Source organism: Polypterus senegalus, chromosome 13 (genome assembly GCF_016835505.1).
Source record: "Polypterus senegalus isolate Bchr_013 chromosome 13, ASM1683550v1, whole genome shotgun sequence".
NCBI classification, from domain to species: Eukaryota; Metazoa; Chordata; class Cladistia; order Polypteriformes; family Polypteridae; genus Polypterus; species Polypterus senegalus.
The window spans coordinates 18,154,532-18,182,210 of NC_053166.1; the positions used below are offsets into that span (position 1 = coordinate 18,154,532).

A 27,679-nucleotide genomic window follows, 5' to 3' on the forward strand; every position below is an offset into this window, starting at 1 on the left:
TTTAACTGTCAAAAGAAGTCACATCAGTCATCGGCAGTGGAATATTGATAAAATCATAGGCTAGAACTGAGAGATGATTTACTAGGTTATTATGCTCACCTAATAACTTGATAACAGTAGCTCACGCGTTCATTTCTTAATGTGTGTTCTGAGGCAAAACAAAAAAGAAAAATATATGGATGGTAGATGCATTCATTCATTTCTTGCGCTGACGGTGCATCTCGTTCAAAGTACAAACTGATTTCTACTTTAGCTGTCGTATGCTGAGGCGGCTGATAGTACAGCGTGTTCCTCGAAGATGAACGGTTAATAAACAAACCACATGCAGCCATTCTAATTTTTCTGTGGAATTCCAGTTCCTGAACAATTTCTCTGGACTATCCATCCATCCATTATCCAACCCGCTATATCCTAACCACAGGGTCACGGGGGTTTCCTGGAGCCAATCCCAGCCAACACAGGGTGCAAGGCTGAAAACAAACCCAGCCACCACAGGGCACACATACACACACACTAGGGACAATTTACGATCGCCAATGCACCTCAACTGCATGTCCTTGGACTGTGGGAGGAAACGTGAGTACCAAGACGAAATCCATGCAGAGGAGAACATGCAAACTCCACGCAGGGAGGCCCCGATTTCTCGGGACCTGTAGAATGTAAAGAACATCTTCATCTTTGTAGGACTAGTGAAAAATAAACAAAAGTGCTTGAGGCAGCTAGTCATATCCTCTGACCTTTCACAGGTGGTCTTTCTCCTGCCAGGGAACTTCGGCTTCTATCTCCTGTTTCGACATCCTTACCTCTGCAAGAGACCTCCTTTTCACACTCCCGAGTTCTGAGGGTCTGCTAATAGTTAATGTTTCTTAGTTGCACCCTTATGCACATTGCAACACCAACCCAAGAAGGTCTCATTAACAGTCATAACTACCAGGCTACAAAATTTTGGGCAGTGGTGCTCTAGTTCCTTAGTAATAGCCCCTCAAGGGATACCTGGGACCACATTACCCTGGCTTGAATCACATTCCCATAATACAGGGCAGACTCCAGAGGCGTTCCCAGACTCAAATACCAGTGAACTGCTTTCAGACTCACCTCTGTATTGGAGTCTGCAGCTGATCCCTGTTTACCTCACTTTAGGTACCACAAGTCATAGTTGTTTCTCGGCAACAGTAATACTCTAAGTAGACACTTCCATTCTGGTCAGATGTCAAAGACCGTGGTACATAAGCATAGTGAAGTCACCATATAAGAGTAAACCCTCTGCTACGTTCCCATTATGCTAGTTGCAGGGACCTGTCCAGGGGGTACTTTTTCTTCACTTTATGCAACAAGCTTTCTTCTTCAGGACCAGCAAGAAGCTGTCTGTGTGAAAAAGATTGTGCCAGCACTAGGACAATGAGCAAGTAGTCTTGAGATAGAAATAAGGATATTAAGGAAATGGTGAGGTTCCCATGGATGACAACAGTTTAATGATACTGGTACATTCAGACTGCCATTGATATTTCTAATTGTCTCCTTTTCTTCTCTTTCAGTCTATGGTGCTACTTCTGCAGAGCCAGCGCCAGTACATCTTTGAGTTTGACACCTCGGACTGGATTAACGCTGTCACCATGCCAAGTGTGGCCCGTCACACCATGACTACTCATACATCAGTTGGTTATATCAGAAATATATACAATCCTCCAGAAAGCAATGCATCCGTCATATATGACTTTACCGAAGATGGAAAACTTCTGGACACTTTGTTTTTAGGAACTGGTCGCAAAGTGTTCTACAAGTACGGAAAGCTTTCAAAGTTGTCAGAGGTTGTTTACGATGGCACTGCCGTCACCTTTGGCTATGATGAAACCACAGGAGTCCTCAAAATGGTCAACTTGCAGAGCGGGGGGTTTTCCTGCACAATCCGTTACCGAAAAATCGGCCCCTTGATCGACAAGCAGATCTACAGATTCTCCGAAGAAGGCATGGTCAACGCCAGATTTGACTACACTTACCACGACAACAGCTTTCGTATCGCTAGCATGAAACCTGTGATCAGTGAGACCCCTCTCCCTGTGGATCTTTATCGTTATGATGAGATCTCTGGCAAGGTGGAACATTTTGGGAAATTCGGGGTTATCTACTACGATATTAATCAAATCATTACCACTGCAGTCATGACTCTTAGTAAACATTTTGACACCCATGGGCGCATCAAGGAAGTACAGTATGAAATATTTCGATCCCTGATGTACTGGATGACTGTTCAGTATGATAATATGGGAAGAGTAACCAAAAGGGAGCTTAAACTTGGCCCTTATTCCAATACAACAAAATATACCTACGAATATGATGGGGACGGGCAGTTAAACGCAGTTAAAGTAAACGACTGGCCGACATGGCGCTATAGCTACGATTTGAATGGAAACTTACATCTTCTAAACCCTGGCAATAGTGCTCGTCTGATGCCGCTACGCTATGATCTGCGAGACCGGATCACACGCCTCGGAGATGTGCAGTATAAGCTCGATGAGGATGGCATCCTGAGCCAGCGTGGGTCTGATGTTTTTGAGTACAACTCCAAAGGTCTGCTGGTTCGGGCCTATAGCAAAGTCAGTGGCTGGAATGTCCAGTACCATTATGATGGCTTAGGCCGGAGAGTATCCAGCAAGACCAACCTAGGACAACATCTTCAGTTTTTTTATGCCGATCTCAACAACCCAGCCAGGGTGACCCATGTGTACAATCACTCCAGCTCTGAAATCACATCTCTGTATTATGACCTGCAAGGCCACTTGTTTGCAATGGAGATCAGCAGTGGAGAGGAGTACTACATTGCTTCAGACAATACGGGAACGCCTCTGGCTGTTTTTAGTAGTAATGGCCTGATGATCAAGCAGCTCCAGTACACTGCCTATGGAGAGATATACCAGGACTCTAACCCCGATTTCCAGCTAGTCATTGGCTTTCACGGTGGCCTTTACGATGCTCTTACCAAATTAGTGCACTTCATGCAGAGAGATTACGATGTCCTTGCCGGTCGCTGGACGGCTCCAGATCATACACTGTGGAAAAAGATCAGCAAAGACCCAGCACCCTTTAATTTGTACATGTTTAAGAACAATAACCCACTCAGTGACACTTTGGACTTGAAGAACTACGTCACAGGTATGCATGAGAGGAGAGGGGGAAGGAGGGCGCGAGCAAATGAAAGCTGATTCAATGACTGTGAAAACATCCACTTAACATTATGCACTTTTAGTTTTAAAAATGTAGGGAACAGTAATGAATACTTCAAATACCTTTCATTAAAACCCTTCATTGAATATTAAGCAATTCTCCACAGAGCTGTTTTCTGCAATGTTGAATCCGCACTACTAAATGGGTTATTCAGTGGAGAGCAATCACTAATGAGCCACACTGTAATACAATGTTAAAAAAAGTCATTTGTATTTTAAATATTAGATATGGGAGGCACTGTATCAGCGCAGGCAGCGCATCACTGGCACGATATTTTGCAAAGTGCTTTTGCATACGTGCATGAACACTTAACGGCTTTTCTTTCCAAGATATTCCCTTATAAACGATATGTTGTTCTTTTCTACAGATGTTAAGAGCTGGCTTGTAATGTTTGGATTTCAGTTAAGTAACATCATTCCTGGATTTCCAAAGCACACCTTCTACTTCGTTGAGCCCCCTTATGAGCTGTTAATGAGCCAGGACTGTGAAAATGGACAGGTATGTTATCCGTATCCATCAATAAAGAACGTTTTCTGTTTTTTCTGTTGGATCTTTACCCAGAAATGGTGAAAAATAAAAGTATTTAGACCACATCTGCAACCCCAACTTGGAAAACATTGGGATGGTATGGAACAGAGAATTCAGAATTCATTTTGCCTGGTAATCCATCAGAATATTAGAACAGTCTGGACAAGAACAGGCCTTCCAACCCAACAAAGCTCAGTAGTCCTGTCCACTTAACTCTTCCAACATTACATCAAGTCGAGTTTTGAAGGCCCCTAAAGTTCTACTGGCCACCACACTACTTGGTCATTTATTCCAGGTGTTTGTGGTTCTCTGTGTAAAGGCAAAAAACAAATGTTTGTGTGAAATTTACCTTTAACAGGTGTCCCTATGATACCGTTGAACTCATTTTAATGTCACAGTCTAGATCCACTGCATTAATTCCCTTCATAATTTTAAACACTTCACTCATGTCTCCTCTTAATCTCCTTTTCCTTAAACTGTAAAGGCTCAGCTCTTTTAATCTTTCCTCATATTTCATCCCCTGTGGCCCTGGAATCAGCCTAGTCGCTCTTCTTTGGACTTTCTCTAGTGCTGCTATGTCCTTTTTGTAGCCCAAAACTGTACCCAGTACTCCAGATGAAGCCTCACCAGTGCATTATAAAGCTTGAGCAGAACCTCCTGTGACTTGTACTGCACACATCAAGGCGCTATATAACCTGACATTCTGTTAGCCTTCTTAATGGCTTCTGAACACTTTCAGGAAATTGATAGCATAGAGTCCACTACTATTGTACTTCTAAATCCTTCTCAATCTTTAGAACTCCCACTTTTGATTCAATCCTAACATTTTTACTTTCAATGTGTAATCCCTATATCCTTGATGAACTCATTTTAAAGCCCCAGTGTCGATCCACTGGACTAATTCCCTTCATAATGTTAAACACTTCAATCAGGTCACCTCTTAATCTCCTTTTCCTTAAACCGTAAAGGCTCAGCTCTTTTAATCTTTCCTCATAACTCATCCCCTATAGCCCTGGACTCAGCCTAGTCGCTCTTTTCTGGACCTTTTCTAGTGCTGTTATGTCCTTTTTGTAGCCTGGGGACCAAAACTGCACCCAGTACTTCAGATGAGGCCTCACCAGTGCATTATAAAAGTTGAGCATAACCTCCTGTGACTTGTACTCCACACATCAAGGCGCTATATAACCTGACATCCTGTTTGCCTTTTTAACGGCTTTTAAAAACTGACTTGCAGTTGATAGTGTCGAGTCCAGTATGACTCCTAAATCCTTTAACATTTCCTCATAGTTCATCCAATGTAGCCCTGAATTAACCTAGTCGCTCTTCTCTGGACTTTTTCAAGTGCTGCTATGTCCTTTTACTGCACACAGTACTCCAGATGAGGCCTCACCAGTGTGTTATAAAGGTTGAGCAGAACCTCCTGGTACTTGTACTCCGCACATCAAGGCGCTATATAACCTGACATTCTGTTAGCCTTCTTAATGGCTTCTGAACACTGTCTGGCAGTTGACAGTGCCGAGAAATTACAGAAACAATGAATACAATGGTATTGAAGTCAAAGTAATTTCTTCTCAATCATGGTATATCTGCCAAATAAAATTGCGTGCTAAAGTGAAATGTTTTTTATAAGTTTCAAAAATACTTGGTCTGTTCTTGCAGCTTACAATGGGGCTTAAGGTAACTATGGAAGTAATTAAATTGAAAATATCTCTCTATTATAAAAAAAAATCTTGGAAGGCTTGGAAGGAGACAATACGTGATTTTCTCAGAGTCACTTTAACGTCCCGTGAGACAAGGCAGTGAGACAAAAGGACAGCAGCTGTACAGGCTTTTAAATGATCGACGCACAGCATGACAAACAGAACACGCAGCTCAGCAGCAGCCAGCAGCTGATCTGGCCGTATCTCCTTAGCGTACGTTCAGCATCCCCCCAAAACGTGAGCGGCAGAGAACCGAAGTGGTTGGCATGTAGCGTGCCCTGGAGGGTGTGGAGGCAGTGGGCAAGCGAAGCGAGCAGGAGGGAAAGTCCCCTTGCATTTAAGAATGAAATTTTGTCCTCAACTAGGACCTCTTTGAGTGAGGAACCTGGCAGGACAAAACTTGTTCATTGCGTCTTTTTATTATCTTCTTCAGCAAATGCTTGAAGAGGGAGCATTCCTTCCTGTTACAGCAGTCTACTAAAGGACAGTGCCCTGGACAGAGGTTGTCTGCAAATGGTCACAAAGTAAAGAGAGAAAACTGTCTTTATAGATAACTGAATTTACATATCTCTCCTGAATTAATGCTTACATATTCATCTGACGGGTGGCACAGTGGCGCAGTGGGTAGCACTGCTGCCTCACAGTTAGGAGACCCTGGTTTGCTTCCCAGGTCCTCCCTGCGTGGAGTTTGCATGTTCTCCCCGTGTCTGCATGGGTTTCCTCCCACAGTCCAAAGACATGCAGGTTAGGTGCATTAGCGATTTTAAATTGTCCCTAGTGTGTGCTTGGTGTGTGGGTGTGTGTGTGTGTGTGTGCCCTGATGTGGGCTGGCGCCCTGCCCGGGGTTTGTTCCCTGCCTTGCACCCTGTGTTAGCTGGGATTGGCTCCAGCAGACCCCTGTGACCCTGTAGTTAGGATATAGCGGGTTGGATAATGGATGGATGGATATTCATCTGACATTTACTGTGATTTGCTCATTGGCTTGCACCATCTGAATATTTACACTGAATGGTTAAAAGAAAGAGTACACTGTGTGCACAATTATTAGGCAAGTTGTATTTTTGAGGATTAATTTTAATATGGAACAAACACAGTGCTATCAGTCAATCCAAAATGTTAATAAACCTGAAACCTGAATGTTTCACAACGGAAATGTGAGTGTGAACATCATCAGGGGAATACATATGTGCGCACAATAATTAGGCAACTATTAGTGTGCAGATGTATTATGCAACTAAAGGAAAAATGAAAATTTTCCCATCTCACTTGTTTATTTTCATCTGTTATAGTGAGAATAATAAACAAACACCTCAAAATCTACAAATAAACATCTCTGACATTTAAAAAAAATAAATCAATCAATCAATGACCAATATAGCCACCCTTCTTTCCAATAACAGTCATAAGCCTTTCCATTCATGGAGTCTGTCAGTTTCTTGATCTGTTGACGATCAGCTTTTTGTGGAGCAGTGACTACAGCCTCCCAGACACTCTTCAGAGAGGTGTATTGTTTTTCTCCCCCGTAAATCTAGCGTTTAAGAAGTGCCCACAAGTTCTCGATAGGGTTTAGGTCAGATGAGGAAGGGGGGCCATGTCATTATTCCTTCATCTTTAAGGCCTTTACTGGCTGGCCATGCAGTGGAGAACTTCGATGCAAGTGATGGAGCATTGGCCTGCATAAAAATCATGGTCTTTTTCCTGTATCACTGTTTGAAGAAAGTGTCTTCGAAAAACTGGCAGTAGGTTTGGGAGTTGATTTTGAGTTCATCTTCAATGCAAAAGGTCCAACTAGCTCATCTTTAAAAATACCAGCTCATACCAGTACCCCACCTCCACGTTGGAGTGGAGCTCTGTGCCCATTACTGATCCACAGGTCCATCCATCTGGTCCATCAAGAGTCACTCTCATCTCATCGGTCCATAAAACCTTTGAAAAAAATCTGTCTTCAGATATTTCTTGGCCCAGTTTTGACGTTTCAACTTATGTTTCTTGTTCAGTGGTGGTTGGGTTTCAGCCCTCCTTACCTTGGCCATGTCTTTGAGCACTGAACACCTTGTACTTCTGGGCACTCCAGGTAGGTTGCAGCTCTGGAATATGAAAGTACTGGAGGATAATGGGTTCCTGGTAGCTTCACGTTTGATTCTTCTCAAATCTTTGGCAGCTAATTTGCGTCTTTTGTTCTCAACACGTTTCTTGCGACCCTGTTGACTATTTGCAACAAAATGTTTGATGGTTCTGTGATCACACACCAATATCTTAGCAATTCCAAAAGTGCTGCATCCCTCTGAAAGACTTTTTACAATTTTTGACTTTTCAGAGTCAGTTAAATCTCTTTTTTGGCCCATTTTGCCTGAGGAAAACTAGCTGCCTAATAATTCTGCACACCTTGATATAGGGTGTTGATCTCCTTAGGCCACACCCTCCCTCATTACACAAATACACATCACCTGACGTGCTTAAATCCAATAAGCATTCAAGTTAATACAGCTTGGAGTTGGAATATACGCATTAAAAATGATGATATGGTCAAAATTCTCACTTGCCTAATAATTGTGCACACAGTGTATAACCACCCCAAAATAAAAGTCTCATTTCTACTACATTCTTGGTCCTTAAAATAATTTTTAATACTTCTTGAATTCCTGTGTGTGTGTGACATCTGTCAAGTCTTACAGAGTACACGATAGTCAACCAACTTCTTGAGCCATCACCCGCAACCTTCTTATTCTTTTTTATTCACTTGACCCTTATCTGGTTTCCCGATATGCCTGAACAAGTTTCTGACATTAACGTGTTTATACTACTTCTTAAGACAGATGCCATATTTCAGTGTGGATAGTATACCAACACACTTTATGCTACATTTTAATAACCCCTAAGTCTCATTTTCCTTCCACATAATCCAAGTCTAGACATGAAAAAAAGCCTTAAGCTTACCATATACACCCAATTTCTAAGTAAAGAATGTTATCAGATATTAATTCGCTCCCTGAGAGTGCACAAATACTGTAAAACAATGTATCTACGGCACTTTAGAAAGCAATTGAAAAGGTAAATATACAATTTGTGCGATTTGGCCATTTGTAAAGGAAATTGGCTCTGCATGTCGTCCTGGCGAATTTCTCTCCCTCTGCGATAACCTTTCACACCACAGAAGCGCAGTTTTCCTCTAGTTTGTGTTGCAAATGCCATGCATCCCTCTTTCATTTTGAGAATCTACTACTTTCAGGTATGTCTTCTTTCAGGATTTAGACAAATAAGCTATTGTTTTACATCCACAAAATGTCCGACTTTGAAGATATGGCTACACTTAGCATTATCACAGACGCGTACTTATATGAGCCACAATATACTGATTAGGAGATCCAACAGATCAGAGAGGAAAGCAGAATTGGAAATATGACATTGAGCAAAACATGCAACTAGAAGGTGGTGGTGGTGCTCATGTGGAAAATGTGAAGTTATGGCCTCTTGAAAAGAGTGCGTCTGTCGCAGGGAATGGCATATGCTGCTTCCACTGCTTCAATACTTGGATGTGCCAGGGGATGAGCGCACTTTGTTACGCAAGGCTGCAGTATGTGCAGCAGATAAGGATGAGATTTTCAGCTAATAGCAATCACGGAGTTCTGGAGACTGTGCCCACCAGGGGGAGTAGCAGTACCCCAAATCCCCAGACACAACTACATGGCACAGTCCTGGGTTCAAACACAAGGTGTTTTATTCAACACAGTACCGTGTCGGGTTTCCAATTCCCTCTTTTCAAGGGCAACACAATAAAACAATAGGTTTTCCTTGTTGTTCCACTCGTCCCTGTTACTCGCATCCACCTTTTGTCAACTCTTCTTTTTTGTTGAACCTGAAAGTGCCACAGCATTACACACCGGGAGCCACTTCAAAGAGGGTATCACGATCCCCGGCAGCTCCCCCTGGCAGCACCTAATAATCCCAAAAGGGTTGTCCCATAGGACTGCAATTCACAGCCTGCCCTGCAGGTATCCATATGGTTGTGCCACCAGTGGGATGCTGTCATTGTGCGTACAGAAGAAAAACACAAACCTGGGAAGCAGGCACCCTCTGTCGTTCTGCGCAGGAATCCCTTCAGGGATACGCCTCTGCACCCATCCTGGTCGAGACATCAGTCCATCACTTTCCTTCCACTGGGGCGTCCCTTCCTGGCAGGAGACTGGCTTCCATCCGGGTCAGGACGCCAGTCCATTGCTGTCGCTCCATTATGTCTTCCCTTCCCGGCAGGGAGCGAGTTCCCCTCCTGTTCGGGGCGCCAGCCTATTCAGCACGTCTCTCACAAGACCTTTTTCCATTTTGTAAAATGAACCTGGAAGAAGTGGTGAAAACCTGAAGGACCAAATGGGCAGCCTTCATTAGAGGAAATTTGCTTATTGATCTTATTTTTTTATAGTGTTAAATGCTTACACTGACACGTGACAAATCTGAGTGAACCTACGGAGATGGTTAATATTTACACCGATGGCGCTTGATTCATGAAGCGGCACCAGTAACGATTATTCTACCTGGCCGTCCTACATTAGAGCTACTCATCTCTAGAGTGTTCGTTAGCCATTGTTAATATTCTACAGCTCTACAATTCAACCCACCTCAGGTGCAGCTGAAACAAAGTGACTCACCTAAAGTATCTTTGGAAATGCAGTAAGTTTCGATAACGGGCGATCAGGAACACATTTTCTTTTCTTCTTTTCAAAAGCACTTCATTAGCCAAAGAGTTGTGGGACTCTGGAACAAACTACCAAGATATTTAGTTGAAGCCGAAACCTCGTCAACCATTAAGAAGAATCTAGATGAGATATGGGACAGCTTACAGGTTTGATGGACTGAATGCTCTTCTCTCGTTTGTCACATTTCTTAATGTTTCTTATGTTCCTCTTCGGCTGTAAGTCGTCGTCCATGGAGAAATAAGTGCCACAAACTCGCAGGTCTTCCACTTGTGTGCTCACATCCAGCCGAAGTGCTATACACTGTAACTTTAAGGTTACCATAAGAAATTTGATGAAAACTGTAAAGGTTTTGTTGCCTAAATGTATATTCACAACCTGGATATGCACATTTTCAAACTATTATCTCGTGGGACAAAGTTGCTGTAAGCAGCTTCAGATACACGTCTGGTTTCCTGATGATCAACTTCTTTATTTAGGTCTGAACTCCTCTGGCGACTGCAAGCAAACGAGCGAAACAGGAAATGTATTCTTATCTCAAGGAAAAGAGCTCCAGGAATCTGTGATAAAATAATCATTTTTAGTTTCCTTTCGTTATCACAGGGATGCCTCATAAATGCAGAAGGCACGTTTTCTTGGACGCGAACGTACTTGGTAACTTTAAGCCTTCTTTTCATGCTTGGTGCTGGGTTAACATAAGTCCTGTTGTAAGGTGCAAGAACAGACAAGGTACTTTTAAAATTTATAAATAACACAGTTTTATGTGTCATATTAATGCATACTGTGATGGTGATGAAATATCTTTGACTTAAAAAATACCAAACTCATCCTTAAAGGCAGAGATCGACTTACAATGACACTAATGAAGTTTAAGCATTAGGGCCCCAGAAGTGACTTTAGTCTACATTGCTTAAAACTTTTGGGAGTCTACTATATGAGAAAGGGTTTTTAAACCCCTACATTTAGTGGCTAAATGCAGGACGAGGAGTATAGGAACCTAATCAAGGTGCAACTCAAACCACTTACAACTGAACACCAGCAAAACCAAGGAGGTGGTGGTGGATTTTAGGAGGCTCAGGCCCCTCATGGACCCCGTGATCATCAGAGGTGACTGTGCAGAGGGTGCAGACCTATAAATACCTGGGAGTGCAGCTGGATGATAAATTGGACTGGAGTGCCAATACTGATGCTCTGTGCAAGAGAGGACAGAGCCGACTATACTTCCTTAGAAGGCTGGCGTCCTTCACCATCTGCAATAAGATGCTGCAGATGTTCTATCAGACGGTCGTGGTGAGCGCCCTCTTCTACACGGGGGTGTGCTGGGGAGACAGCATAAAGAAGAGGGACGCCTCACACCTGGACAAACTGATGAAGAAGGCAGGCTCTATTGTAGGCCCGGAGATGGACAGTTTGACATCCGTGGAAGAGCGATGGGCACTGAGCAGACTCCTGTCAGTCATGGAGAATCCACTGAACAGGATCATCTCCAGGCAGAGGAGTAGCTTCAGTGACAGACTGCTGTCACCGTCCTGCTCCACTGACAGACTGAGGAGATCATTCAGACCCCACACTATGTGACTCTTCAATTCCACCTGGGGGGGTAAACGTTAACATTATACAAAGTTATTGTCTGTTATACCTTCATTGTTATCACTCTTTAATTTAATATTGGTTTTTATTAATATACTGCTGCTGGATTATGTGAATTTCCCCTTGGAATTAATAAAGTATCTATCTATCTATCTATCTATCTATCTATCTATCTATCTATTATATAGTGCCTTTCCTATCTGTCTGTCTATCTATCTATCTATCTATCTATCTATTATATAGTGCCTTTCCTATCTATCTATCTATCTATCTATCATATAGTGCCTTTCCTATATATCTATCTATCTATCATATAGTGCCTTTCATATCTATCTATCTATCTATCTATCTATCTGTCTGTCTGTCTGTCTGTCTGTTTATCTATCTATCTAAATTTAAAAAAATCATGGTGGTCTGTTGTGGAACAACCACATCGAAGAATATAGGGTGTGGCGAAGTGGTTAATGCTTTGACCTGCAAACCCTAATGTTGTGGGTTCAAATCCCACTCCTGACACCAGTGTGTGACCCTGAGCAAGTCACTTGACCCGCCTGAGCTCCAATTGAAAGCCAGTTTTATCATGAATGTTTTAAGTCATTTTGGATAAAGACATGTAAGAAGATAAGAGTGGTTACCCAGACCTCATTGCTGGTTGCAAAGGGGCCCCAATAATGTAGGTCCACCACTTCTTAAAGGTCTGTCCATTCTGTAATTATTAGCTGTCTGTATGGTAACTGTGTTCTCTTTTCCAGCTCATCACTGGTGTTCAACAAGCAGCTGAAAGACATAACCAGGCCTTCATGGCGCTTGAAGGGAGACAGCTGAACAAGGACAAGAGACCAGGGAAGAAGGACAAACCAGGCCGATGGTTTGGCATCTCTAAAGCAATCATTGGAAAGGGCATGATGTTTGCTATTAAAGATGGAAGAGTCATCGCAGGGGTCACCAGTGCTGCTGGTGAGGACAACAGGAAATTAGCTACGGTTCTGAACAACGCCTATTATTTGGAAGGAGCTCACTATACCGTCGACGGGAAGGACGGCCACTACTTTGTGAAAATCGGTTCCGCGGACAGTGACCTTGTAGCCCTGGAAATGACAAGCGGACGCAAGGTGCTAGAGAGCGGCATTAACATCACAGTCACCCAGCAGTCCCTCCTGGTTGGAAGTAGAACTCGTAGGTTTACAAATATTGAAATCGAGTCAACCACCTTGTCATTTAATATCCGCTACGGCCTGACGTTAGAAACGCTGGACGAGGAGAGGAGCCGGGTGTTGGATCAGGCTCGGACAAGAGCGTTAAATGCGGCTTGGCTGAAGGAGCAGCAGAAGGCGCGTGACGGCAAAGAGGGCAGCCGACTGTGGACTGAAGGAGAAAAGCAGCAGCTGTTAAACACGGGGAGAGTCCAGGGATACGACGGCTACTACGTGTTACCCATCGAGCAGTACCCAGAGCTGGCAGACTGCAGCAGCAATATCCAGTTCCTACGACAAAACGAAATGGGAAAGAGGTAACAGATTCAACTGCGGTGGGCCAGTTCAAGAATGGGCCCGGAACAGAATCCAAGGACTTTTCATATTAGTGTCTCCTCTCCTAAGGAGATGAAAAGAAATGCTAGTGGGGTATGAAGCGGAGACTTAATAAAGGAACTCTAAAGAACAAAAAACAGCTATTTAGGAACTCTCCTGCCACCTACGGCAAAAAAAAAAATATATATACATATATCTTTAGAAAAGCACTGAGACTTGGAAAACGATAAAAGCAGTTGCAAAAAGTGTACCCCCTTTTTACAAAACGTTGCCCATATTTTTGGGGTTCCTGAAAAACAAAAAGATGTCTTCATCGAATGTTTTAAGTGAGACGCTAATGCTGCCGAGAGAATTCACGGATGGCTGCTTTCACTGGAATGGATTCCATGTCCTGAGCTAACTTTAAACTTGCCAACTTGATTATGCTTACAGCTGGAAAGTGCACTGGCAAAGAGCTTGGAAGGTTTTAAGAGAAATGAATAAAAAAAAATAATAATAAATAACACGTACACGTCGTCTCAGGCCTTCAAGTCGTGAAACGAAAAGCTGAACTTCGGAGTCAGTTTCACATGAACACCAATGGCAAATTTGAAAAATTCCAAAAAAAAAAAAAAACAAAAGACGCGGTGGCTATAATTTTCCTAGATGTCATCCATTGCTTTAATTTATTTTCTAAATATTTTTTAAGAGCATTGTGTCCGATCCGGCATCTCTCCAGGGTGTCAGATACACGTAAGTATAAATGGCAGTCGAAGCGAGTGGCACTGCTACAAAGTGGGCATCACTGTACACTCAAATCAGGAATCGCAGTCACAAAGCCGACAACGGGAAAGTGAACGATCTTTATGAAGTCATTTGTTTATTTATTTATTTGCTTATTTATTTTTTTATTTTTCTTGTAATCTATGACAATCATTCAGCAGTCACCAGAACAAAAAAAAAAGAGAAATCTTTGGTGCAGAGACGTTTTTTTTTTCCTTTGTAATATATGTAAGAATTGTTCATTAAGGTTTTTATATTAATTTTAATTTGTTGATCAGCAAATTATAGTCACAGACAGAATAATTTATGTAAAGTGTTTTAAAATTGTTTATACTTAAAAATAAAGTCTTTAAAACTGTGAACGTTTAATTTTATAAATGAATCTATATGTACAGTACGTAGACCAGCCTTTATGCAGCACGGTAAAATACTGTTGAAATTATAACACGTTTTATATTTCTAAAAAATTGAAATAAAAAAAAAAAAATAGAGAGTTCAATATTAAACGTTCTCTGGAAAAGACCAGCTGGTGTGTAGCAGGTGGTTTTCAGAATTATGAAATCATTTTATTTTTAAGATAAATCATGAACATTTTACCGTCCTTTTGAGAAAAGTATGAGAATTATTTAAACCGTGAATAAATAATACAGCCGAGGAAAACACTAGTGAGAAAAGCGGAACGGAACGCGCGCTGAAATCCGTGAACGTGCTTACGGAACGCGCGGTGAAATCCGTGAACGTGCTTACGGAACGCGCGCTGAAATCCGTGAACGCGCTTCTGTGAACAGCTTGACGTTCAAAGTTCCATTTTGCTTAAGTCTCTTACGAGGAGATTGCTTGTGTGAAAGATAACTTCGAAATATCCAGTCCAGTACGTTCTTTCCGTATGTATCAGAATAAAATCCACAAGCCTGCATTTCGAGAGATCGCGCCCTCCTGCGTGATTCTCAATGGGGCTCATTTCAATGTGTATTTTCCTGTAGTCGTCATATTTGGCTACCGAAACCAGTCAAGTCGTTGTGCTGGAAGACTTGTCAGTATTGGGGGAGGGCGGGGGTTAGAAAATGATCGAAATGTCGATGAATACGTTTTCAGTGTTTATGACAACAAAATGATCTTTTAGAAATTTGACGTGCTCATCTCGTTTTGTTTTGTTTTTTTTTTTTCTGCTTTCAAATGACCGTGCCTTCTTTAAGAAATCGTTGAGCACCAGAGGGCGCACTATCCTAATCGTAACTGACAGTGAAATTGCCACAGACCCACAACCCCCTGCGCTAATGCGAAACGATTAGAAACAGTGACGACGGTGATGCCCCGGGGGCGGTGAGGGTGGGGCACAACATTGTTGTGGGCAGCGACGCTCAGATGTGTGCGGATCTGCCATCGCAAGCCTGTCGTGGATGAGCCTAGTTAGCAATATCTCTTTGCTGGAGTTTGTCTGTAGATGGTGACGCTTTACATTGACTGCTTTTTCTTTTTTTATATAGATGATTGTCTAAGTGAAACGTAGGGCCACGTTTTTTAAATTTTTTTATTTTTTTGTGAATGCTGTATATTTTAGACCTGGGATTGTGTTATGAAGAAAAGCCTGAATTTTTTGATTAACGGAAACCAATGCTGCAAAAAAAAAAACAAAAAAAACCTTTGGACTTAGTGTTCCGTCTGAACGTCAGCTTGTTTTAATGTATTTATTTCTAATCCAAACTAAATTACCTTACGAAAACCCTCTTGAAGCCCCCGACGTCGAGAACTTGCTACAGAGACCCTCTTCTCATTCTGTATTTGCAGCGGGGAGCTGGTGGCATTTCAAACAAAGGAGCTTTATTCCAGAAAATTCCAACATGATCATCACCAAAGCGTTTTGTATTACTAGTCTACTTTAAAGTGCAAAGTAGTAATAAAAATTCATAAAAACTATGAATGAACTAGGCTCTGTTGAGAACATTTTTTGTTACGTCATAGCTGTCATCATTACTATTGCTTAATACTTTCTAAGCGAGAATTGTTTTAGAGTTGTGTGCAGGCCCTTTTGGATGCCTGAAGTATATTGATTAGATCTGTGCTTACCAAAACCTCATCAATGTGTTCTTATTTTTAAACTCATATGGGAAAAGAAACAAAGAAGCTATTTCAGTTTATGTCCACAAGTTGTGACGCATACCATTGTATCTACGAGTACACCACTTAGTGGGCTTCAACAACGGTAGTGCTGCCGTGAGGAAGACGAACAAACCAATATAGCACCATTCCAGCGGCCATTACGCTACATGTCGACCTTTTTGCGTTCTTCTTGTTTTCTTGATGTATGATATTTTCGGTGCATTCAGCGGTCATTCACGTGCTGACGGCACAGTACTGTGTATATAATCTCGAGTCGGTAGACGCCTCTGTGTTACGATGCTAAGCCTTTCGCTTCTCAGACAGCTTTTAGCCGCTGCACCTCTTCACCGTGCAGCCGCCGCAGTTTCATTTACTAGCTCAGTTCCAGTTTAGACTCTTTGTGCGGTTAATTCCATTTATTGTTTACAGTATTGTAACCTTTTGGATTTCAGAAAAAAAAACACGTAAAAGCACTTGTACAATGAACTCTCTTTGTATTTTTTTTATTATTTAATGTATAGTACAGTACTTTAATAAAAAATACAATGCATTACCCTCTTGACGGCTGATCTGTTTCTTCACATCCCTATGCTGTTTTACTCCCTGGCTTAGGCTGACGTTCTGTTTCATCATCATTTATATTTTGGTGTCATTTGTGTGGCAGCACGGTGGCGCAGTGGTAGCGTTGCTGCCTCGCAGTTAGGAGACCCGGGTTTGCATCTTCTCCCCATGTCCCACAGTCCAAAGACATGCAGGTTAGGTGGATTGGCAATTCTAAATTGTGCTTGGTGTGTGTGTGTGTGCCCTGCAGTGGACTGGCACCCTGCCCGGGGTTTGTTTCCTGCCTTATGCCCTGTGTTGGCTGGGATTGGCTCCAGTAGACCCCCGTGACCCAGTAGTTGGATGAGGAATGGATGTCATTTCCGTTATGTTTGTCTATGATTTCTGAATTATGGACTTCCACTTGAAAAGTTTGAGAAGATCCTTCTGGGGAAGAGGACCTCAGCAGGGGTGCATGGAGTTTGTGGAGGTCGGCGTAAGCTTTTGCTCTTTCTTTTCATTGTTCTGGTTTTGTGGATTTTTTTGCATGTGTTGCTGTTTTCTGCTTATTGGGACTTTTAGGCAACTCCTTTCAGTTTTTTTTAATCTTTTTTCTTGTTCTGTTATCAAACATTTTCCTTTTGTGAAGATTACTTTATGGAGAAACGTCTCTCTACAAGTCAGAATTAATGGGCTTCTCTTCCTTGTAAGGTATGCTTAATATATTTTAGATATTCCTAGCAGTGGCACTGGGATTGAGGGGCTTCAGACGCTTTAGCCACTGATTAATTAATTACTTTCATTTTTTACAGTTATATAGCACTTTACACAGTGAGTGGTGAGCCACTTCAGCCACCATTAATGTGTAGCATCCACCTGGGCAGCCATTTTTACGCCATTGGTGAAAGGGTGAGAGGTAATTAGCCAATTACAGACTGGGGATGGTTAGGGGGCCAGAATGACTAGGCCATGGTGGGTAACTTAGCCAAGACGTCGGGATACACCCTACTTTTACTGAGGACACCCAGGGATTTTACATGACCACAGAGAGTCATCTGAAGGACGGCGCCATTTTTACAGCACATGTCCCTGTCACAGCACTGGGGCATTGGGGTCCACACACACACAGCAAGGTAAGCGCCCCCTGCTGGCCTCACCAGCACCTCGTCCAGCAGCAACCCAAGCTTTTCCTAGGTGGCCTCCAATCCAAGGCATAGCTGCAGGTGGATGGCCTGCTCTGAAGTGCAGGTGGTATGGCTGGTATGGTGTGTATTGCGGCAAGCCCCCAATGTTTTTGTCAGTTTTAATTTTAATATTTTTTTATCTATCCAGCAAAATGTTAATCCCAAACAGGACCGCCCACCCACACATTTTGATATTAACAAGCTGGAAACCCCCAGCCCTTCAATGTTAACAACTTGAAACCCCTCCAGGGTGAGCCCTGTAACCCCAATTTGATTTTAGATTTGATAAACTTTATTAATCCCATGCAGAAATTCAATTGCATACAACAGTAGAAACATAAAAAATAAGAATATGGACTCACAGGACAAATTATACAGCCAACCAACAAATCAATAGATAGATAGATAGATAGATAGATGTGAAAGGCACTATATAATGGATAGATAGACAGATAGATAGATGTGAAAGGCACTATATGATAGATAGATAGATAGGAAAGGCACTATATGATAGATAGACAGATAGATGTGAAAGACACTATAAGACAGATAGATAGATAGATAGACAGACAGATAGATGCGAAAGGCACTATATGGATGCGAAAGGCACTATATGATAGATAGATAGATGTGAAAGGCACTATATAATAGATAGATAGATAGATGTGAAAGGCACTATATGATAGATAGACAGATAGATAGATAGATGTGAAAGGCACTATATAATAGATAGATAGATAGATGTGAAAGGCACTATATAATAGATAGATAGATAGACAGATAAATAACAACAAGTACATTGGGTGGATGCATTGAATTGCCTGATAGCAGTGGGCAGAACAGCCCCCCCACCAGCAATTCTTAGCACGCTGTGCTTGACGGAGCCTGAGACTCAAACTGCTCCAAGAGAGAGCGCCACCTGTAGGGGAGTTTTCACGATGGCATCCCATTTTGCCACCATCCTCTTTTTCACAACATCTTCCAGTGTGCCCAGGGTTAGCAGGCTCTCCTTTTATGTTTGTGCTTCTTCTGAGCTCAGGTTTCTTCCCCAGTAGGCCACAGCATTGAACTCCACACTGGCTACTCTGGACTGGTAGGACATTTCCAGCAGCTTACTGCACAAATCTTGGGGCAGAGTGGTGGCTCTGAGGCTAAGGATCTGTGCTGGTATCCAGAAGGTTGCTGGTTCAAATCCCCGTCACTGCCAAAAGAGATCCTACTCTGCTGGGCCCTTGAACAAGACCCTTAACCTGTAATTGCTCCAGGGGCACCGTACAGTGGCTGACCCTGCGCTCTGACCCCAAGGGGTATGCGAAAACTAACAACTAACTAATACAGGAAATTGTATAAGGCGAAATAAAGAACAAAAAAAAACCTAAAGACCTGACAGTCTCCTTAGCCAGTCCAGTCTGCCCTGGTCCTTCTTGTCCAGTGCCACTGTGTTGTCAGACCAGTTCAGTATGTTGTTCATGTTGCTCTTTGTAACTCGGCACCACTTCCATGTCCGCCTCCTGAATGGTGATACACTCATGTCAAAGCCCCAAGGCAGATCTTTGACCCCTTTTTCGATGTTATATATTTGTATCAACAAACTCAAAACTCATGAAAGTATATAAGACCCTATTAAGATCAAATCCTACAAACACCCCTGATTTCCTGTATTTTTATAATCCGAAACTCCTTTTAGGCCAAATTTGGTCAGTATAGTATTAGGATCAGGCTGCCTTAGGTGGCATCTTTTCTGGGCAGGTTAGCCTGACTTTTGGGGCTCATTTTGATGGCCTCACATCCTTTCTGCCATATTGTGGACTCACTGGTCACTCTTACAGACATTCAGAAGGTGGGAGAACCAGTCGGAAGGACGGCCATCTTAGCTGCACTCCATCAATCAAGCGCTTGAGGTAGGCCGGCTGGTGGGACACCACTCTTGAACAAAAGACACAGGACAGTTTAAGAGGCACTGAGCATGTGAGGGAACGACGCTCTGGTCTGATGAGTGGCTGCAGGTTTTCATTCTAACCCTCTTCCGAATCAGTTAGAGTGACCAGTGGGTTCACTTCCCTGATCAAGGCCTTTCTTGCTCAGTTAATCTGTTTCAATAATCTTTATTGTCATTTTAACATCCACATACAACAAAACGAAATTCGGTACTCAGGTTCCAGTAATTAAACAGTGCCCATGATAACCCCATAAAGAAACTTCATAACTAAAAGTATCCCATAAGTAGCCCCTCAACCCCCAAATCTTTGTGATAAAATTATTAGAGATAAACACAATAAAATAGAACGAAATACCATTAGACACATACAAAACAAAGACCTCTGTGTGTGTCTGTGTGTGTGTGGAGCAGTCCGCTCTGCTCACGCTTAACCACAGCCACTAGATGGCGCATGCATGCACTTTTACATTTTATCATCACTTGCATGCTCCTGACTTCTCTCTACGATAGACGACATCACGCAATGATGATGTCAGGCTAATGAGACAGAGGAAGAGACACAACGTCAAAACGAAGCAAAGGCCGCGGCTCAACAACGTGCAAGTGAAACACCTCAGCACCCGAGGGCAAGGCTTGAAGTTTTCACTAAAAACGTTGTCTATCTGCAGGGATTTTCTGGACAATGATTAATAGGACTCATAAGCCACTGATACAGCTAAGATATGGCATCGCCAGGGTCTTCTTATGAAAGTCAGTGGGGCAGCAAGCACAGGCAGGTCCACGTCCTCTGCATGGAGTCATTCTTAAGAGTCAGCTGACGCCTCTTCAAGTTCACAAATAGAGTAAAACTAATAGGGGGTCTCCTCCCTGTGTAGAGTTTTCATGTTCTCCCCGTGTCTGTGTGGGTTTCCTCCGGGTACTCCGGCTTGCTCCCACAGTCCAAAGACATGCAGGTTAGGTGCGTTGGCGATTCTAAATAGTCCCTAGTATGTGCTTGGTGTGTGGATGCCCTGTGGTGGGCTGGTGTCCTGCCCAGGGTTTGTTTCCTGCCTTGTGCCCTGTGTTGGCTGGGATTGACACCAGCAGACCCCCGTGACCCTGTAGTTAGGATATAGCGGGTTGGATAATGGATGGATAATAGGGGGTCTTCGGGGTGTTTTTTGTTCTAAAGGCCACACACAGCTAGTGATTATATAAGTAAAGTAAGCTGATCCTCCACTTAGCTGGGAACCCCCCCAGTCTTACTGAGATTGCACAGGCTGAGGGTAGGGAAGGCTGCAGGGATCTAAGGTATCGGGGTGAACGTCTCCAGGCTGGTGGTAAGGCTGTCCTCCTGGCATTGCAAGTCATCTTGGCTTCCATTTGGGAGACTGGAATCATTCCAACTGACTGGAAAACGGAAATTGTCATCCCTATCTGGTAAGGGAAGGGAGATCACCTACAGGGGGATAACACTGCTCTCAGTGCCGGGTAAGGTCCTTGCTAGGGTCGTCCTCAATAGGCTTCGTGATCACTTTTCACCTACCACCGACCGGAGCAGTCTGGTTTTACACCTAAGAAGTCTACCATCGACCACATCCTGGCACTGAGGGTTCTCATGGAGTGCAAATGCAAATATCGTCAGAGTTTCTTTGCAGCCTTTGTCAATTTACATAAAGCTTTTCATACTGAGACTTTGTGGGATCCCCTAAAGTTGCTGGATATCATGGCTGGGATGTACACTGGTACTGTGAGTCCTGCACAGAGTGGAGGCAGAATGATTGTATTTTTCCCAGTTGATTCTGGGGTTCATCAGCGAGGTGTTTTTGCTCCTACTTTCTTCAATGCTTGTATGGACTGGGTGTCGGGCAGGTCGTAAGGTCCAGCGGCTGTGGGGCATCTGCTGATGAAGAAGACTCACTGATCTTGACTTTGCTGACGATGCTGTGATCTTCGCGGAGTCCATGGAGGCTCTGATCGGGGCGCACGAGAGACTGAGTGAGGAGTCTGAGTGTCTGGGCTTGCGAGGGTCCTGATAAAAACCAACATCCAGGCCATTAATGACCTCTTGGGCACGGCCATCAGCAGTGTGTCTGTCTGCGGAGAGACTGTTGACCTCGTCGAGAGGTTTATTTACCTCGGCAGCAACATTCATGTCTCTGGTGACTCTTCTTATGAAGTCAGTAGACAGATTGGGAGAGCATGGGGGGTCATAAGGTCACTGGAAAGGGGTATGTGGCACTCCCAATATCTCAGCAAAAGGACGAAGATCCAAGTCTTTAGAGTCCTGGTTGGTTGCTATATGGTTGCGAGACATGGCCGCTATCCAGTGACCTGAGATATAGACTGGACTCCTTCATACTGTGTCTCTCGCTGGCTTGACTTTGTGTTGCTCATGGAGTCCCGAATGAGGTACATTACCTGCATTGTGAGGGAGCATCAGTTACGGCACTACGGCCATGTGGTGTGATTCCCCGAGGGTGATCCATCTGACAGGACCTTCATTGTTGAGGACCCGAGTGGCTGGACCAGGCCGAGGGGACATCCACGTAACACCTGACTGCAGCAGATAGAGGGTCATTTCCGGGGGGTAGGACTGGACTCTGTGTCTGCCTGGGGATTGTGGGCTCCTCAACTGTTTTGTCATTTGGTGGGTGTGGTGACGCTCTGTACCAGTGCTGCTCCTCATCCAGACCTGAATGTAACATACAGTAAGTACAGCTAAAAGTAATATTATTGCAGTACGCCCCGTAATTAACAGCAAAGAGTTTAGGACCTCAGACCACTGAAACAAACAGCCAGGTGTAGTCCAAGTCACACAGAGTGTGCGGTCAGATTTAGTGACGTTGTGTCCATTAGTAAGAAGCTGTTCAGTTCACGTGCGAGATGAGTGGTATCTTCCGTAATGGAGGAGCTTTTACTTTTGCACCTACTGGTATCAAAGTCCTCAATGGTGGGCCGGCTGCCACCAATGGTCCGCCATGCAGACTTAAGCACCGACCTGTACTGTAGTGCTCTTCTATCTGTGGCCTTAGTTTTTTTTTGACATTGCTGCTCAGGTTGTTATCCAATAATAACAATAATAATAATTCATTTTATTTATATAGCGCCTTTCCCATCCTTCCACCAAGCCTCCAGTTTAACCACTTCAATCCTGGATGCTGACTCCTCATTATGAGTGACATGTCCTCCCACCACGGTGTCATCTGCAAATTCCACTATGTGATTGTGCAAATTGTGAAATATGCTGTCAGACATCAGCAGGGGGCTTAAAACACCCCTCGGGGGGCCGGTGTTAAGAATGATGGTAGAAGATGACTGAATGAGGACTGTTTGTTAGAAAACCCAAATCCAGTTGCCCCTAGGATTAACCCTGGTGGTTCCAAACGTTTTCCGTTTCACAATTATTGAGACATCTGTGCTCCTGGGAACACTGAAGGCTTTAGAAATGGCTTGAACTCCTAGCCCTGGTCTTCGTCCCCCCCATAGTTTGACTGTGGAGGTGTACAGGGGGCCCCCTGGACTTCACGGCCCGATGTTTGTCCCGACATGCAGTGTGTGTTCTGTGATCTTCGTTACACAAGTGTGTGCCTCTCTCCGTTCAATTCAGTTTGTCACAGGTGGGCTCCAGTCAAGTTCTTGTAGAATTAAAGCAAACAGGGGGCTCCTGGGCACAATTTTGGACAACTCAATAAAGTGTGCAGAAAGTGGAGGGGTCTCAATTCTTTCTGAATCCACTGTACACAGTCATATGTACTGCAGCAGACTCTGAGCCCGGACCTCAGGGGGACACGCTGCTCAGATGGTGGCAGACTGTCGAGGGGGCAGAGATACCCGGAGAAGCTGCTTATAAAGCTGCAGGTAAGGGGGTGGTGGGGGGCAGCACTTAGAAGAACACTTTGATAACTCGCGTCACCCGGCTGCTGAAGCCCATCGGTTTGGAGTTGTCGCTGCTACCAAGCCACAGATAGGACCCTGGACTTTGGTGGGCTCACAGAGAGCCAGGACAAATAGTAAGGCATCTGGGTTACCTCTGACCCCAGGTGAGGTGGAACTGGGTGGCATGCAGAAAGGGACAAGCAGCTGGGAGCGCATGAAGACCTTAGCGGTGGGTTGGAAACACTGATGCCAAGGGTCCTTTTTAGGGCCACTCACCATTGGTCAGCGTGAAGAGGCCAAGTCCATTCCTCCGTCTCCTGCACCCCGAGTCATTACAATGCTTTACCAGAATATTTAAAAAATCTCACAATCGCACAGATGGATTGTCCATGTAATTTCTGACCTGATTTGTTTCCTCCTCTCATCTCTGTATCTCGTTGCTTTCTCTGCATCTATCATGGTATGGCAGTGTGTCAGTGCCCACATCATGGGTAACTGGCACAACCCATGAGGGCACCATTAATGCTGACAGATACCTGCACATTTTGGAGCAACATATGCTGCCCTCCAGACGCCGTCTTTCGCAGGAACGTCCCTTTGTTTTCCAGTAGGACAACGCCACACCAGGTTCAAGTGCATGACAGCGGAATCAGAGTGTGAGTTTGAGACTGGCCTGCCTGGCACATTATGACATGTAGAATACGGCAATGAAAGTACATTTGCACAGTTGAAGACCTGCTTGATTGATGAATGGGGGGTAATTGTGTTTGCTAAGTCTAACCAACGTGGGTCTTCAATGCCCAAACCTTTACAAAGCGTAATTTAAAGAAATGGTGATGTGATACAGTGGGAGCCACTCCACTGCCCATCTTTTTTGGAGCTTCCAATTTGACATGAGTGCATATTTTCAAAACAATTACGTTCACCTGATAAAACATCAAATACTATGTTGTGTTGTTTTCAGTATAGCACAAGAGAAGACATTTTACAAATCACTTTAGTGTTGTATATGCTGTTACACCTTTTCTGGAATTGGGATTGTTTGTTCCGTTGGGTTAACCGATATTTGTGGGACCTGGATTAGCGTTTTTCATCCATGTTAACATCTAGAAGTCCGTTGTTCCAGGATGTCCAGGCTCTGCCGCAGAAGCTCATCGGCTTAAAGCAGGAAGTTGCAGGTTCCCGGTGCAGTACTGGCACTGTGTGACCGTGAGCAAGCCACATCACCGGCCTGTGTACCAAATGGAAAAACAAAAGAAATGTAAACTGTTGCATCTCAACTGCTGTTTAAGTCGCCTTGGAAAAAAACGTCAGCCAAATTAAAAAAATGTTCACTTTTGATGTGCGTAAGCAGTGTCGGGGTTAAAGGGGTCTGCTTCAGCGCTGGTGCTAGATCTCTGATATACAAACTAATAAACAGTGTGGAACGCGTGCTGCTGCACTTTCTCAACATACGACTCTGATGGATAAACTTTGTCTTCTGCTGTCCGTCTTTACAATGCGCTGGTTTTCTGGCAGCGATATGCTCTCCGCCCCTTTCTTAAACACGCCTCCACTACATATTTTCTACCTGCCGTCTCTAAAAGATGGTCACCGCCCCCTTCTTAGACACGCCCCCGTAGCGTATTTTCTCTCGGTCGTCATCAGCATAGACATACAGTGGGTACGGAAAGTATTCAGACCCCCTTAATTTTTCACTCTTTGTTATATTGCAGCCATTTGCTAAAATCATTTAAATTAATTTTTTCCTCATTAATGTACACACAGCACCCCATATTGACAGACAAAAAAAAATAATTTTTGGAATTGTTGCAGATTTATTAAAAAAGAAAATCTTAAATATCACAGGGTCCTAAGTATTCAGACCCTTTGCTCAGTATTTGGTAGAAGCAGCCTTTTGAGCTCATACAGCCATGAGTCTTCTTGGGAAAGATGCAACAAGTTTTTCACACCTGGATTTGGGGATCCTCTGCCATTCCTCCTTGCAGATCCTCTCCAGTTCTCTCAGGTTGGATGGTAAACGTTGGTGGACAGCCATTTTTAGGTCTCTCCAGAGATGCTCAATTGGGTTTAAGTCAGGGCTCTGGCTGGGCCATTCAAGAACAGTCACAGAGTTGTTGTGAAGCCACTCCTTTGTTATTTTAGCTGTGTGCTTAGGGTCATTGTCTTGTTGGAAGGTAAACCAACAGTCTGAGGTCCTTAGCACTCTGGAGAAGGTTTTTGTCCAGGATATCCCTGTACTTGGCCGCATTCATCTTTCCCTCGATTGCAATCAGTCGTCCTGTCCCTGCAGCTGAAAAACACCCCCACAGCATGATGCTGCCACCGCCATGCTTCACTGTGGGGACTGTATTGGACAAGTGATGAGCAGTGCCTGGTTGTCTCCACACACTGAGGAGAAGCAAGACACATGGAGTTTGCTAAAAGACACCTGAAGGACTATGAGATGGTGAGAAATAAGATTCTCTGGTCTGATGAGACCAAGATAGAACTTTTTGGCCTTAATTCTAAGCGGTATGTGTGGAGACAAAAAGGTGCTTCTACCAAATACTGAGCAAAGGGTCTGAATACTTAGAAACATGTGATATTTCAGTTTTTCTTTTTTAATAAATCTGCAACAACTTAAAAAATTCTTTTTTTCATCTGTCAATATGGGGTGCTGTGTGTACATTAATGAGGAAAAAAAAGAATTTAAATGATTTTAGCAAATGGCTGCAATATAACAAAGAGTGAAAAATTGAAGGGGGTCTGAATACTTTCCGTACCCACTGTATATAGGTAGATGCCGCAATCACTGTTTTGCCCAGTCGACACGATACGTCAGCGCGTCCGCCCTATTGTGAGTGGCAAAAGTGCCATTTTAAACTAATACAGGTAAACATGGAAACCTGGTTTTCTGATGAAAAAACAATAACGTGTAAAACAGTATCGTTTACATACAGCAGATTTTGGCGAATCATTTAAATACAATTATTTATATCCATTTATATACTAATAATGGCAATTATTAAATAATAATAATATTATTAAATAATTCCTCCCATATAAGTAACATTTCTCAGACTGCCTTCTTCCATCTCCGAAACATTTCTAGACTTCGTCCTGTTCTTACTCAACACAGTACTGAAGTATTGATTAATGCCCGAGTTCCCTCACGTATAGATTACTGTAATGCTATTCTATCTGTCATCCCACAAAAACGTATCCATCGCTTACAACTTCTTCCAAATTCTGCTGCCAGGATAATAACCTGCTGTTCTAAATCCACTGAACATATCACACCTATTCCCTCTCAACTTCACTGGCTCCCTGTTAACTACAGAATACAATACAAAATACCGCTCTGAACATTTAAAGCTCTCCACAACCCCACTGATCTCCTCCAGACTTGCACTCCTCTCGCTCACTCAGATATTCATCTGCAGCTCGACTTTCTGTACCACACGTCAGAGTCAGTGCTATGGGAGTTCGAGCGTCTCTCCTGGTGCTCCTGAACTCGGGAATTCTCTTCCCTCTCATATACGTCAGCTCGATTCAATAACACATTTTAAAACTGCGCTCAAAACTTATCTTTTCAAACAGGCATACCAATTGTGAATTTTGCACTGTTACTGCCAGCTATCTTTGTTTGTTTGCTAATTATTGCTTTTTGATTTATCATTCTCATGTTTTAGTTTTATTGTAAGGCGACCTTGAGTGCTAAGATTATAAAACAGGATTTTCTAATGACCAAATATAACCAAAACAATTGTTCAGCCTTACCTATGAAATGTAATCCCCCGGGATCTGGTTTGGAGCGTACAGCGGTTTGTACAATCCCAAGCAGCACATGCATGAGGCATCTTTATCCATTACTTCACTCCACATCAGTGCCACTCGCAATATGGCGGCGACGTTGACGTACGATGCTACTGGTCATGCGGCGTCTAGTAATTTTATGTCTATGGTCTTCAGACCTCAAAATGGTCACAGCCACACCTCCTCTGCTTATTTTTCTTTGCAGGCTCGCGACGGCGTCAGCGCTCTCGCGAGAAGTGGC

The 27,679-nt window shown here is 43.5% G+C and overlaps 1 protein-coding gene across 3 annotated transcripts in view; it reads left to right on the forward strand.

Annotated features, from left to right (window-relative positions):
* Window positions 1-13,872, forward strand: part of LOC120542238 (teneurin-2-like) — a 1,685,504-nt gene extending 1,671,632 nt beyond the window's left edge. For all 3 annotated transcript variants that reach the window (XM_039774544.1, XM_039774546.1, XM_039774547.1), the window contains 3 exons: window positions 1,536-3,150; window positions 3,590-3,720; window positions 12,481-13,872. In XM_039774544.1, the coding sequence (XP_039630478.1) occupies window positions 1,536-3,150; window positions 3,590-3,720; window positions 12,481-13,242 (2,508 nt within the window). In that variant the 3' untranslated portion in view covers window positions 13,243-13,872. The remainder of the gene's footprint in view (window positions 1-1,535; window positions 3,151-3,589; window positions 3,721-12,480) is intronic.
* Window positions 13,873-27,679: the final 13,807 nt, after the last annotated feature.